Source organism: Dysidea avara, chromosome 11 (assembly GCF_963678975.1).
Source record: "Dysidea avara chromosome 11, odDysAvar1.4, whole genome shotgun sequence".
In the NCBI taxonomy this organism is placed as follows: domain Eukaryota; kingdom Metazoa; phylum Porifera; class Demospongiae; order Dictyoceratida; family Dysideidae; genus Dysidea; species Dysidea avara.
Genome location: NC_089282.1, coordinates 26,680,035 through 26,696,678, shown reverse-complemented (window position 1 = coordinate 26,696,678; position 16,644 = coordinate 26,680,035). Strand labels below are relative to the sequence as shown.

General features: G+C 39.5%; 2 protein-coding genes across 2 annotated transcripts in view; one reads left to right on the top strand and one right to left on the bottom strand.

Moving 5' to 3' along the window:
• The window catches only part of LOC136238917 (spectrin beta chain-like), an 81,336-nt gene that overhangs the window by 28,487 nt on the left and 36,205 nt on the right, over positions 1 to 16,644 (top strand). The gene's annotated exons all lie outside the window — the stretch shown is intronic.
• LOC136238904 (uncharacterized) lies at positions 1,846 to 5,128 on the bottom strand. The gene is made up of 7 exons (XM_066029541.1): positions 3,838 to 5,128; positions 3,733 to 3,780; positions 2,978 to 3,681; positions 2,698 to 2,925; positions 2,411 to 2,642; positions 2,309 to 2,362; positions 1,846 to 2,264 (listed from the first exon to the last, which is right to left on the bottom strand). Exons 1-7 carry the CDS (start codon positions 4,916 to 4,918, stop codon positions 1,954 to 1,956), a joined length of 2,658 nt encoding a protein of 885 aa, XP_065885613.1. The 5' UTR covers positions 4,919 to 5,128; the 3' UTR covers positions 1,846 to 1,953.

Sequence of the window (16,644 nt, the reverse complement as noted above, 5' to 3'; positions counted from 1 at the left end):
CACAAAGCAAAAACCTGCTCAGAAGAAGGCTAGTCTAAGAACAAGCAGTTCAAAGGGAACAAAAAGCTCAGAGCTTATAAGCGGCAAAGGTTCAAGTGCTGGAGCAACCACGGCTCAAGCAGCCCAAGCCATGCAGCAGAAAACCTCTCAAAAGAAGGGCAAAACTAGTAAAACTAAAGCAATGAAGAAATCAGAGAGGGATGAGTTGTTGCAGTCAATACAAAGTATCAGTAGTGAGGTTATACAGTGGGAAGTAATCAGTAAACTGAAGGAAACTTTTGATGATGGTGGATTACTGAAAGATTTTGCAAATGTGTTGTGTACATCAGAGCAGCCTCTTCGAGAAGTGCTTGTGCATCACCATCGTTACTTTGGGACACTTTACATCAGCAGCAAGAAACTTCCAGACTCCTTCTTATGCACCTATCAATGTTAAGCCCCACCCCCCCCCCCCCCCCAATACGGGGAGGGTGGGGATATAGTGGGGATTTGATCAAGTGGAAAGTCAAATTCCCCTACCTGGGGGTGAATTATCAGGTCAAATCCCCACATAGTCCTACCCTATGAGGTGGGGATAGGAAGGGGATTTGACAACCAACGTGTTGTAAAAACAGAAGCCACAGTGACAAAGGTACACGAGGTGCTGCGGTTTTATCACATGTTCTCTAGCGCTTCATGTATAAAACTACTGTAAATGATCTATGCTACTATAGAGCGCTTGTTCAAATTCCCCACCCCTGGGGGCAAAATTTAAGTTCAAATCCCCTCCTAACGCCCCACATAGCCCGTACTGGGTGGGGTGGGGCTTGACATTGATAGGTGCATTACGATTCCAGCTAGATTGGCATAATTACTGTAGTGTTTTCCTGCTTAGTGAAGAATATTCTTTGCAAGACATAGATTACCAAGAGCTGGCTGAACACCCTGTGAATACCCTTCGAAGCACATGGTTGGAATTTTGTAAAGCCAATGGAATGCCTGTTCCCCGCTGTAACAAGGTTATGATAACAGTGTCATCTACTGTGTACCACTTTCTATTAGAACATGTAACTCGATTTCAGAAACAACTTGTTGAGTCTGGGAGTGTAACAATAGGAACAGATGAAGACGGCGTGTACTACCGTTTTGGAGGAGCAGCACTTTGTAGTATGTTGCATGCGCTATACAAGGAAATCACAGTGCTCTGATGACCAAAGAAATGTCCTTTCTCAAAAAATCACTGTGCTACAAGCTATCAATACCAAGGACAAATTGTGCATTCCAGGATACTTAAAGTATCGTGACAGGGGTTACATGTATTTCCCTGATCCACTTTTTGTACCATACCTTCATGAAGTGGACATGGTCTTAAAGCAGGTGGTCAATTCAAAAGGGTTAAATGAATATGGGGCTCATTTAATAAAGGTGAACACTGGTAGATAGTTTAACTTTATAGTAAATTCTAAAAACTATTCATCTTTATTAGAGACCATGACTGGGTGTGATAGTCTCAAACACTTGTGTATATTTTGAAATATGTTGTTGTCCTTTGCAAATTGAATTATAACTGGTGTTGTTTCTTGCAGGTGGGACACACTACTGTCGCTGCACGTCATGATCTACGAGAATCATTTAAAACTGTATTGGCCCAAAAGCTACCAAACATCGAGACTTTCAATGAAGAAGTTTTAGAAAGTGTTTTTGTAGAGTTTACTAGGAAATTGTGCAATACTAGAATTCAAGAGTTCGTCTCTTCAATGAAACAACAACTAGCAACTAAGAAGGGTGTGGCATCCACTGTAGAAGTAAACTTACGGAACACACTGTTAACTCATCACACGCAACTGGGGGCTAAGTTCACTGCAATATAGTACATGCATTCTTGACTGTATGATTTGGCACATATTGTGCATGTGAAATTTCAATAAAGATAAAGTAGTACATTAATACACTGGTCAATATATTACAAGTTAACTAGTCCTTTGTGCTTGCTTTACCATACTTGTGCTTTACTAATGGTAGCTCAATTCCAACAGACTGGTCTCGATAATCTTTCCCAGCTTGATGGCTAGCAACACACTGCTTAACCAAATGAGAACATCTTGCTGTTGCATAGTTTGCCGCATCCAACTTTCCACCAGCACTGTATTTATATTGGCTAAACAAACTCTCCACTGCAGATCCAGAAATTCGAAGGGGTGAAATAAAGTATGTTGGATAGCAATTAAAAAACCATTTAGCAAAGGCATTAAAGCCATAGACATCTATCCGTAGAAGGTCCCATGCTACAAATAGAAAAATAGAAAATACACATTCTGAATCAGCTTACTTTGCCATGACAGGAACTCCCTTTGTGTGTTGGAAGTGTGTGGGAAATTTGGGTCTGTAGAAAGAAAACTAAAATCTCACACATATGTTCAAAGTAAAATACCGCATTCGAGCAGATCAGTAAGCCATCCGGAAAAGTAGCGGTATCCCTTGTTGATGTTATTCAGCACCTCAGAATTGAGACCTCTAATTCTTTCATGACTCAGAAACCCATGTTCAAACAGGCATTGACAGGCTTCCAAGTATGCCAATGTTTCAGCTGTCTTAGCTGCTTCTTCAGGTGTAGTATGGTCCTGATGAATATGCCAGTGGAGCTCTGACAATACCTGTTCTTGCTATTTCACAGCCAGATGACATAAATACACATTTCTCACAAAACCACATTATTACCTGCATTATCTTTGCTGGTAAGACATTTAATTTAGTCCACGCATCCCGCAAGCAGTGAGTTTCCTTCAGCTTTGGTACCATTCTTGCACAATTAAGCTTCACTCGACTCAATTCTCGTTGATACAAGTCATCAATCGTATCCCATCCAAACCTGCACTGGCCACTGCGCTGAAAATGCTTAGTACCAGTGCTCTTTGAAGAGAACAGTGCATTCACCATATTTTTGAGCTGGTAGAAAGTGAAAATTTAAAATCATTCGTGCATTATGATTGGTACGTACCTGATGAGATAGGCAGATTAGCCAGTAAATGTGATGAGGTGGATTGAATGGATTCACCATCCATGGTTTCACTTCAAAAATATCATCTTTGTTTTGAGCAACTGAATATACTCCATTGTGTTTGTGGCTTGCTTTTATGGCTGAAACATTCGAAGATGCACCATCACAAACCAACAGGCTTGTTTTCATGCCATAAAACTGAAACAGCTTGACTGTCTCTAAAACACATGCTATGACAAATTTCCCTTCCATGGAAGAAGAAGTTGTAAAGTAAGGTCCCACAATGTCGAATTCACTGGTAAGGTCACGCCATAGAAACTGGAGTATATAAGATGTTTGCTGTACACTGTCAGGTTCTTTCAATAATCTATAAATGTCGTTAAGGGAAGACAATTCTTGGTGGGTCATGGCAAGGTCCATCAGCTGATGGCTACGCGAGTTCCACATCAGTTGACATGCAACTTTCACCTCATCAAATATGAGTACCCCATCCGATTTGGGCTCTTGTTTACCAGCTTCTCTGCACTGTTCCTTGAAGATTATATAACGAGCAACTTGCCTCTCTATGCACTGACTGCTTGCTCCTGGTTCATGCATAAATGCTCCAGTGTAGGCTTGTAATGTTGACCTGGATGGCAATTGCAAAATTCCAAAACTTTTAAGAGCCTCATAAGCTGCAGGACTCCTGGTATATACTGCTAAGGCTAAACATAAAAGTGCTATATAAATGGGATTCAACATACAAAGTAACTGACCAATTCTAACAGTTATCATGCTCCATCTGTTACCTCGCTCTCCAGAAACTGACAAACAATCATATAATAATAATATAATCAATTAAACAGTACTGTAAAGCTTACCATTCTTGGACTGATCATGCAGGAACTGCTGCTTCTGACGCTTACTATCAGTGTACCAGATCTCCTTCATTAAATCGCCAACTCCGTGTTCACTACCTTCAAGTAAAATCTTTTCCAACTCTTCAGTCCTAATACTCTCCACAATAGCACACATCTCGTCATGTTGTTCATCATTCAACGTTACATCTGACTCGGAACACTTTTCCAACTTTCGTAATAAATTGGATCTCTCACTTTGCGCATGGCATTTTCTCTTATTCTGGCTAGCTGGAGACATATATGAAAGCCTGGCCCGTGATGATGACAATTGCCTTTTCAGCTTTCGACTAGGGCTTTCTGCTAAAGTACGGCGTCTTTGGCAATTCAAATAGTGGATTAGCCTCTTACAAGCAGTACAGTGAACTTCCATAGATGCTTTTTCAGCTGCAGTTGCATTGCTGGCCAGCAAAAACCATAGATTGCAGTTTACTGAGTCTACTCGGGCAAAAGGCTCTGCAGTTTTCCTCACACTTTTAATATCAAAGCGGATAGTTTCAAAATAATGCGAGTTGTAATACTTTGGGTCAATACCAGGACAAAATTTGTATCCAGAGCCAGCACGAAATTGACGGCACAATTCCTTCACATCCCTGACAGACTTCATCAAGGTACCTGAAATCAGTTTCTTCATCATCACATGAACTTCGTACTCCATTCCCCTGATGGTTACTTGGACTCGCGAAGTAAAGCCAAATGGACGGTGAAACATTAGTGTTTGCTGAGTTATCACTACCATAGAGTTCCCTGCGTCGTCTTGTGCTTTAACAAAACACAGATCCGGAAAATCATTGGTCCCCAGCTCGCACACTTCGTGATGAAAAAGCTCATGTTCCGCTCGATCCACCTCCCCAATCTCTACAGGACCGTTGTTCTCCTCTCCAGGCACTCCTTCACCTCGTTCTTCACTTACTGCGTTCGCTTCAGTCCCTTCACTGTCACCGGCGATGCCATCTTGCAACTCATAATCGATTTCCCGTTCAATATCACTGGACATTACAACATTTTGCTGAACCACTGTATGTCTCGAAGGGGTTTCAGCCATCGTTCGCTTTGGTTCTTGCGGCCATGAGGTCTTAGCCGCCTTGACATAGACGTGTCGATTAGTGCCTATCAACACCAGTCGAGATTACGTAAATACACGTAGGCATCCGTAAATATCCGGAAACACTTAACGGGCTCATTTTTCACAGGCTATAGCGTAGTTCGACACTCTCCCTCCCACATTATATACTCTTGAGTCTACCCAGCTGTATTAATGGGAACCTGGTGTTAACTGGTGAAGTAGTCTACCCAGCTGTATTAATGGTGACCTGGTGTTAACTGGTGAAGTAGTCTACCCAGCTGTATTAATGGTGACCTGGTGTTAACTGGTGAAGTAGTCTACCCAGCTGTATTAATGGGAACCTGGTGTTAACTGGTGAAGTACGTAGTCTACCCAGCAGCTGTATTAACGGGGACCTGGTGTTAACTGGGGAAGTAGTCTACGCAGCTGTATTGATGGGGACCTGCCCACACTTCACCTGTGAGACATACATGTACTCCTTTACGGTACTAATCCTGTCCTGGGACAATTTGCCAGCACTGACTCATAGCACACAATATTTCACTGGGCAAGTGTGACAATGTAATAGGGCTTTATTTGGAAGACAGTGGTGTGTGTGTGTGTGTGTGTGTGTGTGTGTGTGTGTGTGTGTGTGTGTGTGTGTGTGTGTGTGTGTGTGTGTGTGTGTGTGTGTGTGTGTGTGTGTGTGTGTGTGTGTGTGTGTTGTAAGACACATGGTAGTGTGTCATGTGGAGCCAGTATGCCACTCCAGTGGTTGTTGATAGGACACAATTTTCATCCGTGCTGCTTTTATGAAATGAGACAATTTTTGATTGGAAATGCTCTTCACCTTCAGTAGTCCATGTACCAAGTTTGAGTATAATTGCCACAGGCATTCAAGAGTTACAAAAACCTTCACAGATCATTTTAATTTCTTTTTTTTTCTCTCTTTCCTTTCGCACACTTAAAGGCCAATCTTGGTAACAAGTTACAAGATAAACAGTTGTGGAGTTATTAACAATCATTCAACACTAATATGTTGTCAGGTGTACAGGGTAAAACTGCTAATGAAAATTGCTATGTAGGTAGTAGGTTAACTATCAAACCTCAAACCTTTTTTGGTTTGGAAGAAATCGAGCTAAACACCATGAAGATGAAGTGCAATATGTGACGATCATATGATTAAGGCATGCTAATAAAATGAGTACCGTATAACTGGTTATTTTTGAACAGAAATTTTCGTAGGAACAGTAAAATATGAATTTTGAAGGTTTTAATTTTGAAGAACGTACAGTGGAACCTCAGTTATCCGGACCCCACTTATCCGTATTCTCAGTTAACCGAACTACGGAAATGACTGCTCTATTAGAGTAGTGACTGTTCTATTAGGGTAGTTGAAAATAATAATTCAAAATTTTTTCCTTATGCTATTTTAAAGTTATTTATACACAGTTTCAGAGATACGGAATTTTCAGACTTATGGACCACCTCTGGTCCCAAGGGGTTCAGATAACTGAGGTTCCACTGTATAATGAAAAAACTAACTACATGCAGGGTGAAATCAAAGGCAGTGTGCAAGAAACGGCTGCTAACATCAATCATTGATGGGGGACTGATCGGCAGGTAGTGGAGGTTTAGTGGTGATCCTGAGTGGTTTGTTAAGTGGTACAGTAGCCTCAGCTAGTGGTGATGTTGTCTGGTCACTATCATCATTTGGTGGACTATTGATGTTGTTACGTAGCTTGACATGCTCTGAATCAAAGAGTTGTGATCATTAAAAGGGCCTCTAGTGAGATAGCCAACTTGGTGAAGCATAAACAAGATGGTCTCTTTCAACACAATACCACACTTCAATAAACCTAAGACACTAATGTCAACTGATACTAATAAGGAGAATTAATATACACACCCACATCTATAAAGGTGGGTCCCATCATAAACATACAATTCCAAACTTTTCTACCAATCAAAATCCTATGAACTAAATATCAAATCATAGATAAGACACCCCATACTGGATTGGATACTTCTAACTAAACACCACCTAATCCATCCACTCTTCGTGCCCCTTATACAGTACACAAGTAGTTGGAGTAGATTTTGTTAACACATGTTTTGCTCACTTGTGAGTAGTAATTGAATGAGGCCCATACAAAATAATGGACTCCTCTACACATTTCTTATAGTGGAACTATCAAATAGTTGTCATATGAGATCATGTTTGTGTTGTGGTCCATTAGTGGAAATCTCAGTTTACACAAGAAATATGTTTGATTTACCTACTAACTGATTAGGTGATTGCATCATACAATACCATCAATGTGAATAAATTACAACAAACAATTCAACAAACATCTTTTCAATAATAGTCACTAAAAGTATTGTATGTTAAAATGTCTTAAATTAAGGACAATCAAAAACGGTGAAACATTTCTTGTAACAAAAGTTTATGGGACAAACTTTGAAACCAGCTATTTTATGCAGAGGAAGCAATATTTTATACAAAACTGATTCTAGTATTCATTCTTCTAGTAAATAGCAATGGAATGAACTTGAGTTTCTATGAGTGAATATTGGTAGTTTCCGTTGCCAGGTGCATAGTTGTCTTAACGTTTCACTGTGGTGTAGCTTCACACGAAGCCAACTCACCACATTCTGTTGCTTAAAAAAACAACAGAACAGTTACTGCTCCTTCATCTGTGCCAAGTATGTGTAAGTATATGCTTACACCGCCATGATAAACATTGCCATTCACACCTCATCCACTTGATAATTCAGCATTAGCTTATCCTACATCAGATTTTAATAGCTTAAGAAATAAAACACAGTTGTGTTCTTTAAATTGAGTAGCTATCCTTTCTTTCACCATCACCTAGTCAGAGATTACCCTACACTAACCTACCAGAGCAACATACTAACCACAAACAGTCATAGTAGTTAACTGTTAAACTAGGCAACGGCCAACAACAAAACAACTTTATGGATGATAACAAGACACTACCATCTGATGACAAGGCTCTGTATGTTTTAAAACATTCTGCAACTTTGAGAGAATTGTGTTATTCTACCAATATCAAGTCTGTAAAAAATTTTTTTGACGTATTACAAAGACTGTACACCATTCATAATACACTTTTTATGTACATTTGCAATCCATGTATAACATATATATTATCCATGATCCTGACCACATCACTACTTACAACACTACCACCAACATAACACCTCACACATTATCACCACACTATATTATAACAACTTCATCATGAAGGACAACCAGAAAATGTACACACCCATCACTATGACAACCTGACAACTTTTAATAGCATATACATCACTTCTAGGACATTAGGTGTTAATTAAATTGCATCGAAATGTTAACATCATTACTACCTGATACAAGTTTAGGAAAAATGAGGAATTTTAAGTTCGATTAGGGATAATAGAAAAAAAATTAGGGAAACAAGGGAGGTTGCCTACACCTGCAGATATACTAATGAACGTTTAATCCCAAATTTGGTCTATATCGCAAGACCAAGACTGAATAAGGGATTAAATGTTAACTATTATATCTGCAGGTGTAGGTGACCTCCCTTGTTTCCCTACTTTTTTTTCTATGATTCCTAATCAAACTTAAAATTCCTCATTTTCCCTTAAACTTGTTTGTTTACCTTTTTTGTAACATTATTATGACTGGTGAACCCACGCATACTGCATCAAAAGAAAGGATGGCACCAGAATTAATGTTTTCGTCAGAACGCGTCCCCCAGCTATCAAATACTGCTTTGAAAGTGTAGTGGCTGTTAAGCTTGGCTTTCAGCTATGCTCAGCCCATTATACAGCACTACAGATGAAAAACAGTAGAAGTGTCTCTGCAACAATCCAGTCCCGTTACAAAAATTTAGTCCTGGTACAGGCATGGAATTAGTCGTTTTTGTATGTTAGCAGGCCTGTAACCTGCTCTATTGTGTACAACAGGCCTGTGTAGCATTTTATACAGGCCTGTACTATAAACTGGTAACAAGCCTGTGAAATAGTCAAAATCTGTGGCAGGCCTGTAAAGATTCATTCATTTTGAGGTGTGGATGTAAAGCTGCTACATTTTGAATCCCACAATGAAAACTTTACTTGTTAGCAAGATTATAAATACAAAATGAAACCTTTAATATAATAGGAAGATGGAGAGGCAGAGGAGGTTGGTCATGCGTCATCAAACATCTCATGTGATCTCAAAGAAAAGTTCAACCCATTCAACCCTAACACCTCAGTATGAGCCATATCCACAATGACGTTTTATGATATCACGAGAATAAAAATGGCCGCGATAGTTGGGGGACTGCCATACAGGCCCCCATGGAGATAAATTTTCGATCGCTCATATTTCAGCTAGGCATGGAGATATCGACCATTAACCGACAGGTATGGTTATAAAGTAACAAAAGCTATTGAAAACGTACACTATTTAGAAAAAAAATTGAAACGCGACAAAACTGGTTTATCATAATGTCTTATATAAAACTTGACTGCACCTTTTGTTTAGAACTCGATATCTTCTTTCCTGGCTGAAATATGAGCAATCAAAAATTTTTCTCCATAGGCGCTTGTATAACAGTCCCCCAACCATCGCGGCCATTTTTATTCTCGTGATGTCATAAAACGTCATTGTGGATAAGGCTCATTGATATAAAGTATTCTAATGCACGAATTAGTATCAATAAATTATGGCTCCCAGCGCCCTTCGTTCAGCCACGAAGCATGTTATGTGGCTACAGCCATTATTACAATTTTTTTTTAGCATTAACATCATTGCAGCTATTTTTTGGCCGCCACCTTTGATTTCACAACTTTTTTCACCCAGGATTTTTAAGGCCGCACTATTTTTTCACAGCTTGGCTGTTTTTGTGTGATTTCACTTCTTTTTGTACTTTATAAGGCCCAAAAGCCACCTATGGCTGACTTTGAGGTTTGTTTTTACTCACATTTTTTCTTTTCTATGTAGATACTATGATGATTATTTAAGACAGACTTTATAATGTATTTCATTGCATGACTTAATTCAATATTTGAAAATATTATTGTAATACTCTAATAGAGTGCACATTTTTTGAGGACTTCCAATAGAACATACATAGAATGTTCTAGAACAATCTAGAACTTCTATTGGTAGATCTATGTATATGTTAAAGCATAGCCGCGAGTGCTATCTGAAAAATAAAGTACGAGGTGCGCGGCCGAGATGCTAATAAAGCACTCGGCTTCGCCTCATGCTTTATTAGCATCTCGGCCGTGTGCCTCGTACTTTATTTTTCATATAGCATGAGCAAGGCTATGCTTTAAATGATTTATGGAACTTTCTAGTCGTGTGGCTTCACGATACACTAGGACTTGTAATTAACACGCGTTGCACGAACTATTAGCACGCGTTGCACGAACTATTAGCAGCCTGAATGTACATAAACTAGTTTAACAAAGTCTCTACACACCAATTTTCAAGTTACTTCTATACTTGGTTTACCCTGTAGCCGTGATGGAAGTTTGATCTTTTTTATGTGAATAAATGTTCATAACTCCTTGAATATTCCTCAGATTCACAACAAACTTGGTACATGAATTCACCGTTACACGTTCTTCATTTGTGCCAAAGATCGAGGCAAATGAGTTACACGTTTGCATTTTATAGCAATTTTTGCAAAGTGTGCAAAAAGAAAGAAATCGAAGCCCCTGTACTGCATAAGAAAAAAACAAAGAAATTAAAATGAAACTTTGAACGCCCATATCTCGTAAATGGCTATTGCAATTTTAATCAAATTTGCTGTGTGGTGTACCCTACCTGAGTGACAGCTATAATGCAAAAATGATGTGCTTTGGACAAGGAGCCATGGAGCTATGCACGCATGAAAAAGCTGTTTTCTTTCTTCCTGTCAATATACTCATGGTGTGGCCGTCGGCTTTCTTGGCCGCACGACACATGGTAGTGTGTCGTGATAAATAATCTCTATGGTGGAGGAACTTGCTAAGTGAGCTAAGCAATACAGTAACCAGTAGCAACAGTGATCACCATAGCAACACATTACATGTATGTTCCAGGCCTGTAGTACAATGTTTTTTTCAGGATACCTTGGTCCTTGACTGTGACAGGCCTGTAAATTGAAATTACATACCTGCCACAATACTATTACCATCCTGCAGCAATCCTACTAGACAGGCCTGCCCCAGGAATGGTACAACAGTGTAATCTTGAATACAGTACTGTGATAGGCTAGTGACATTATAACATTGACAGGCTTGCAGAAGGCTGATAACAGGCAATAATTTTTATAAGGGTCACCACGAAAACATGACGATTCGTGTTCCCTCAATTATCAATTACTGCCTCGAAAGTGCAGCGGCCATTACACTTCGCTTTCAGCTATGTTCAGCCCGTTACACAGCGTTACAAACGAAGAACAAGTGTAAGAGTCGTTTTTGCAATCAATCCAGTCACCATGGAAAATACGGACGATTCCTGTTTACAAACGTACTGTAGGGAAGCCATGCATTGAGCTACTGTGAATCGACACCTTGGGCTGTCAGCAAAATGAAATGGGACACAAAGGAGGACAAAAGTAAGTCCATGATGTGTGCATTGTACGTACTGCGGTATGCCAAAATGCATGTCTCGGGACAAAGCGGTGTCGAACAGTGAAAAAATCAAGCCCATAGCCTTAGCTGTTATCGAGTTATGCTTGCCTGAAGGCAGGCAGGCAGGCAGGCAGGCAGGCAGGCAGGCAGGCAGGCAGGCAGGCAGGCAGGCAGGCAGGCAGGCAGGCAGGCAGGCAGGCAGGCAGGCAGGCAGGCAGGCAGGCAGGCAGGCAGGCAGGCAGGCAGGCAGGCAGGCAGGCAGGCAGGCAGGCAGGCAGGCAGGCAGGCAGGCAGGCAGGCAGGCAGGCAGGCAGGCAGGCAGGCAGGCAGGCAGGCAGTCAGGCAGGCAGTCAGAAAATTCCATTGAATAAATATTGTTTAAATTGCGTAACAATTCATTGGAAGCCTTTAGGATCGTACTGAAGGCACTTTTGGGCTTGGTTATACCTAACCAATACTGCCAAGGTGCCAAGATGGAGTTGTGAAGCTGGTTTTTGGGTGATTTTTTTTTTGGCTAGGAAAACCCAAATCTCCATGATCCCTAATATACAGTACTACCGTACTGTATGATACAGGTTGTCATTGTGGGTCACCAATGGAATAGTAACTAAAGTATTGTATAATAAAATGTCTTAAATTAAGGATAACATGTCATAATCAAATTACACATTCAAATACTAGAGGAGTACTAGTGTGTACTGTATAATAATTTTTACCTTTTGTTGTTTCACTTTATTCCTTTTACCCTACAAGTAACAACAACAACAATAATAATAATATTAATAGTGATAATGTACATAACATTTTGTACTTTGGATTTCAAATGAGCTGGCAAGAGAACGTTTAGCTTTCTCCAACTTCGTCCCTGACTGTTTGTCCTTGGGATGGTGTCCTTGTCATTTTGGTTGTGACTATGTGAGGACTGGAACTTCTCAAAATGTCTCTTCAACAAGGACAACATCAACACTTGTTGTCACTCCATCAGCTCCAACTTCTTGGACTAGCACAAAATAATTCCACTGATGACATCATAAGGGGTGGGGCTCACTCTGCAGTACATCACTTAGACCAGACACTACTTCTTCAACTTTAGACTGGACCACCTCCAGTGATGACCCTGTGGATTATGATACTTCATAATGAACACATCACTTGTTGATATTGTATACTCCATCAATGTGTGTAGTAGAGGATAGTGTAGTGTGTGTTCCTTTATGTACACAATAGTATTCATGTGTGTGTAGTATGTGTGTTCATGTTATGATAGAATAGTCTGTCATTGTAAAATCACTATAAATTTGGTAGTATTAAGAGTTGTAATATATATACTGAGGAGAGTATCCTACTGTCATATACTCCTGTAGAAGGGTGTATTGTGAAGTTACGATGTAACAACAATGTCTCCTAAGTGTCACGAATGTGGTACAACGCTAACAATTATTGCACTTTTATGGATGCATGATGTCACAAACAGTCATATTCACAATGGTCTAATAAGAAAAGTCTACATCTGAAGGTATAAAGGACACACTTGTAGTTCGGTTAGAAATGTTGAGAGTTTGAGTTAGTTTGGTCATGTGTACATCATAAATTATAAAAGAGAAATGAACAAACTTGGCCCAAACCTCCATGATCCTTAATATACAGTACTGTATGATATACTGAGAAGAGTAGAAGGACATACCATGAAGTTATGGTGTAGCACTACCTTTCCTGTCCAAAAATATCGCCTGCAAACATCAGCTTCACAATACCTTCATGGTGCCTTGGCAGTATTGGTTAGGTACAGCCAAGCCCAAAAGTGCCTTCAGTATGACCCTAAATGCTTCTGATAGGTAGCTACAAAACATTTAAGGATTTTCTACTGACTGACTAATTGCCTGCTCACCTGTTTGATTACTTCACACAAGCATAACTCGATATCAGCTAAGGCTATGGGCTTGATTTTTTCACTGTTTGCCGTTGCTTCAGCCTGACAGGTACCTTTTGGCATACCACAATACGTACAATGCACATATTATGGACTTACCTTTGTCCTCATTTCTATCCCATTTCTTTTTACTGACAGCCCAAGGTGTTGATTGGCAGTACCTCAATGGCTTCCCTACATTTGTAAATGAGAATAGTCACTTCTCCTACTGTTCTTCATTTTGTAATGTTGTGAAACAAGCTGAACATCGCTAAACGGTATGCACAGGTTTACCAGTCATAATAATGTTACAAAAAGTAAACAACAAGTATAAGGAAAAATTAAGGGGATCATAGTAGAGAAACAAGGGAGGTAGCCTACACCTGAAGATATACTAGTGGACATTTAATCCCTAATTCAGTCATGGGTATAGGCTGAAGTAGGGATTAAATGTCCACTATATTATATACTAGCATTGGTAGCTGACCTACATACAGGACCACCTCCACATTAAACATTTTAATGCCAGGAAGATGGACCAAGCATTAAACACCAGCACTGCTCATGTAGCTATGTACAGTACATGGTGATGTCACATTTTTTAAGAGTACGAGGTTACCTTAGCCATCCTGCTGGAATTAATTATACAAAACACTAAAGTTTATTGTTTGTGGTTTTGACAGGAATGTAGTTCAATTATTCAGTGTGTCTTCCCTACCAGTGACTTCAACATGCTGTGAAGAACAAATAGAACCTTCGCTGCTTACGTGTAGGACAACTAATGTAACAATAATTAATATATTGGGAACCAAGCATAAATATTAGTGTCCTACATGATCCTTATGTAGTACATATAGTGAAATAATGAGCATGCAAGGCTAATTAGTTAAACTGCATGTGAGCTAAGGAAATTGTATATACAGTATACCCTACATTACAGGTGGTGTACACATGGTACAGTTTCAGTTTCTACATGATGTTTACCTTACTGACTGTCACAAAGAGAAATTAACTTCAGCATAATTTAAAGCCAACACAATCTTGCCATACAAAAACCAGTTTAAAACACCTGCAGTGTAATTGACCATTACGGTAATGTATGATCCTTTAGAGTGAAAGCATGCAAGCAGGATTATAGTGAAACAGTTGTGCCAGGTCAGATGCAGTTCCTCAGTGTAAACTACGGTATCTACATGGTTCCAGTATTATCATTTATCAGATGCACAGTAGTAATCATACAAGCTGTCTATTTACTACAGCAGTAATGAGGTAAATCTGAACAAACAGTTTTGTATGCCAGTGCACACCTATGTGCTTAAAACAAAGATGTAGATATTCTGGATACTGGTGAAAGCTTTTACCTACTCTAATACAACACACTGGACCAACACACAGATGGACAAATATGTTGGCAATTCGCCTGCCCTATCCCAAAAGCGCTATAAGAGTCCCTATGATGTGAGGCAGTTAAGTGCCAGTGCTGAAAAACTGAGCATAAGAGTTTGTAGATGAAGACTTGCATGGAACAGATAGAACAAAAAGGTGCATCAAAAAGGTCCCAAAAGTGAAAAAAAAAGTTATGACCTAGACGGGGTTATAATAACTTGGGGTTAAGGGAGGTGCACAGATCACCACAGCTGTTTATCTGTGGTTTTGACAGGAATGTAACTCAACTTTTCAGTGATCCTTCCCTACACCAGCCCTACAAAGAGTGAACAAAAGCACGTATTGATTTGCTACAACAACACTCAAGTTGTCAGATGAGGGGAATTTAATTTTGCTAAAGTCCCACATCGATATGTGCTTTGCATGCCAAGATACGATCAGCTAAAAGTCGTGTTTTAAAAAGGTGTGCACAAAAAGGTACCGAGTAGAAAGAAAAAATCTGCCAACACGTGGATTCGAACCCACGACCTCTAAACACACTAGTCAGGTGTTCTACCACTTGAACGGTATGTGCTGTGGTTTTCAAAGGAATGTTGCTCGAGTTTTGTCTACATCTTGGCCTTCTACGTGCTGTAGATAGCGAATGGAAGCATGTGTGAACTCGTGATAACAATCTTAAGAGTAGCCAGATGATGAGTGCTTCATTATCAGCATAGATTGTGCCGATTCGCACCAAGTTTGGCGAGTAAGTGGCGTGATGGACGGACGGCTTTTTATATATAGATAGATAGAATGATCACTAATCGGACTTAAAACTCCTAGTAATTTTTTGGTTTATTTCTTTGTAAATAATTATGACTGCTATACTGCTTCAAAAGAAACAATGGTGACAAGCTTCTGAACACACCCCCCAACTATCAATTACTGCCACAAAGTGAAGTAGTTATTACAACACATTACACAACATTATAAATGAATGGGAAGCGCCTCTGCCATCAATCAAGTCACTAACAGTAGAAAATTCACTTACCTGTTATTGAGTTATGTTTGTCTGAAGGAATCAGTCTGCTGGTCCAGGGTTTAAGCCCAGTAAGTTTTGCATTTTTGTCTTTTCCTTTTTTCAAAGTTTTATACCAGAATACTAATTATTTGTGAAGAATGGCAACTACTTTACTTGTAATCATAACAATCAATCATACTTATGATAATCATTTCTGGACCAATATGGAAAGAGAGGAAAGATTAATGAGAAGAGAACGTGACAAGCTAAGAATGGCCCAAAAATCAAAGACAAACAAAATTCAGTACAAACTAAACAATTAGCTACTGTATGACATTTTATTCTATAATGGCGGTCTATATAAATTGGCTAGGTGCAGAGTGTGAGAGAGTTAGGTGTACTGCAATGACCATGGGAAGTCACACTTCAATGAAGAAGGGAAAGATGTGTAATATTTGTATGGGGGAGTATCATATTCAACAAAAACACTCAGTAGTGTGTAGAATAAATGTTTGACTTTATCAAGACCAGTCAACAGTTCTCTATCACCAGTAGAGATGTAACTAGGTGTTATTGTTTGATCAAAAGTGAACTTGATTTTGTGCAGATCAAGATAGCTATATAGCTACTGTAGGTCCCTCATACAAACATTATGAATTATTGATCAGAGCTAGCTATATGATTTTTGGTGATATTTCAGCAAAGATCACACCATCCAAGTGGTCAAAGTTACCCAATTCAAGTGTTAGCTACTGATCCTATAACTAGCTAACATATTAATGTGCTTACCAAGTCTTCTAGATCAGGCTT

Excerpts from the sequence above, each read along its gene's own strand:
- LOC136238904 (XM_066029541.1), bottom strand. The coding sequence starts at position 4,918 with ATGGCTGAAACCCCTTCGAGACATACAGTGGTTCAGCAAAATGTTGTA. Across the intron at positions 3,781-3,837 it reads GCATGATCAGTCCAAGAATG|TTTCTGGAGAGCGAGGTAAC; the intron begins GTAAGCTTTACA and ends ATTGTTTGTCAG. Across the intron at positions 2,363-2,410 it reads TACTGATCTGCTCGAATGCG|ACCCAAATTTCCCACACACT; the intron begins GTATTTTACTTT and ends TTCTTTCTACAG.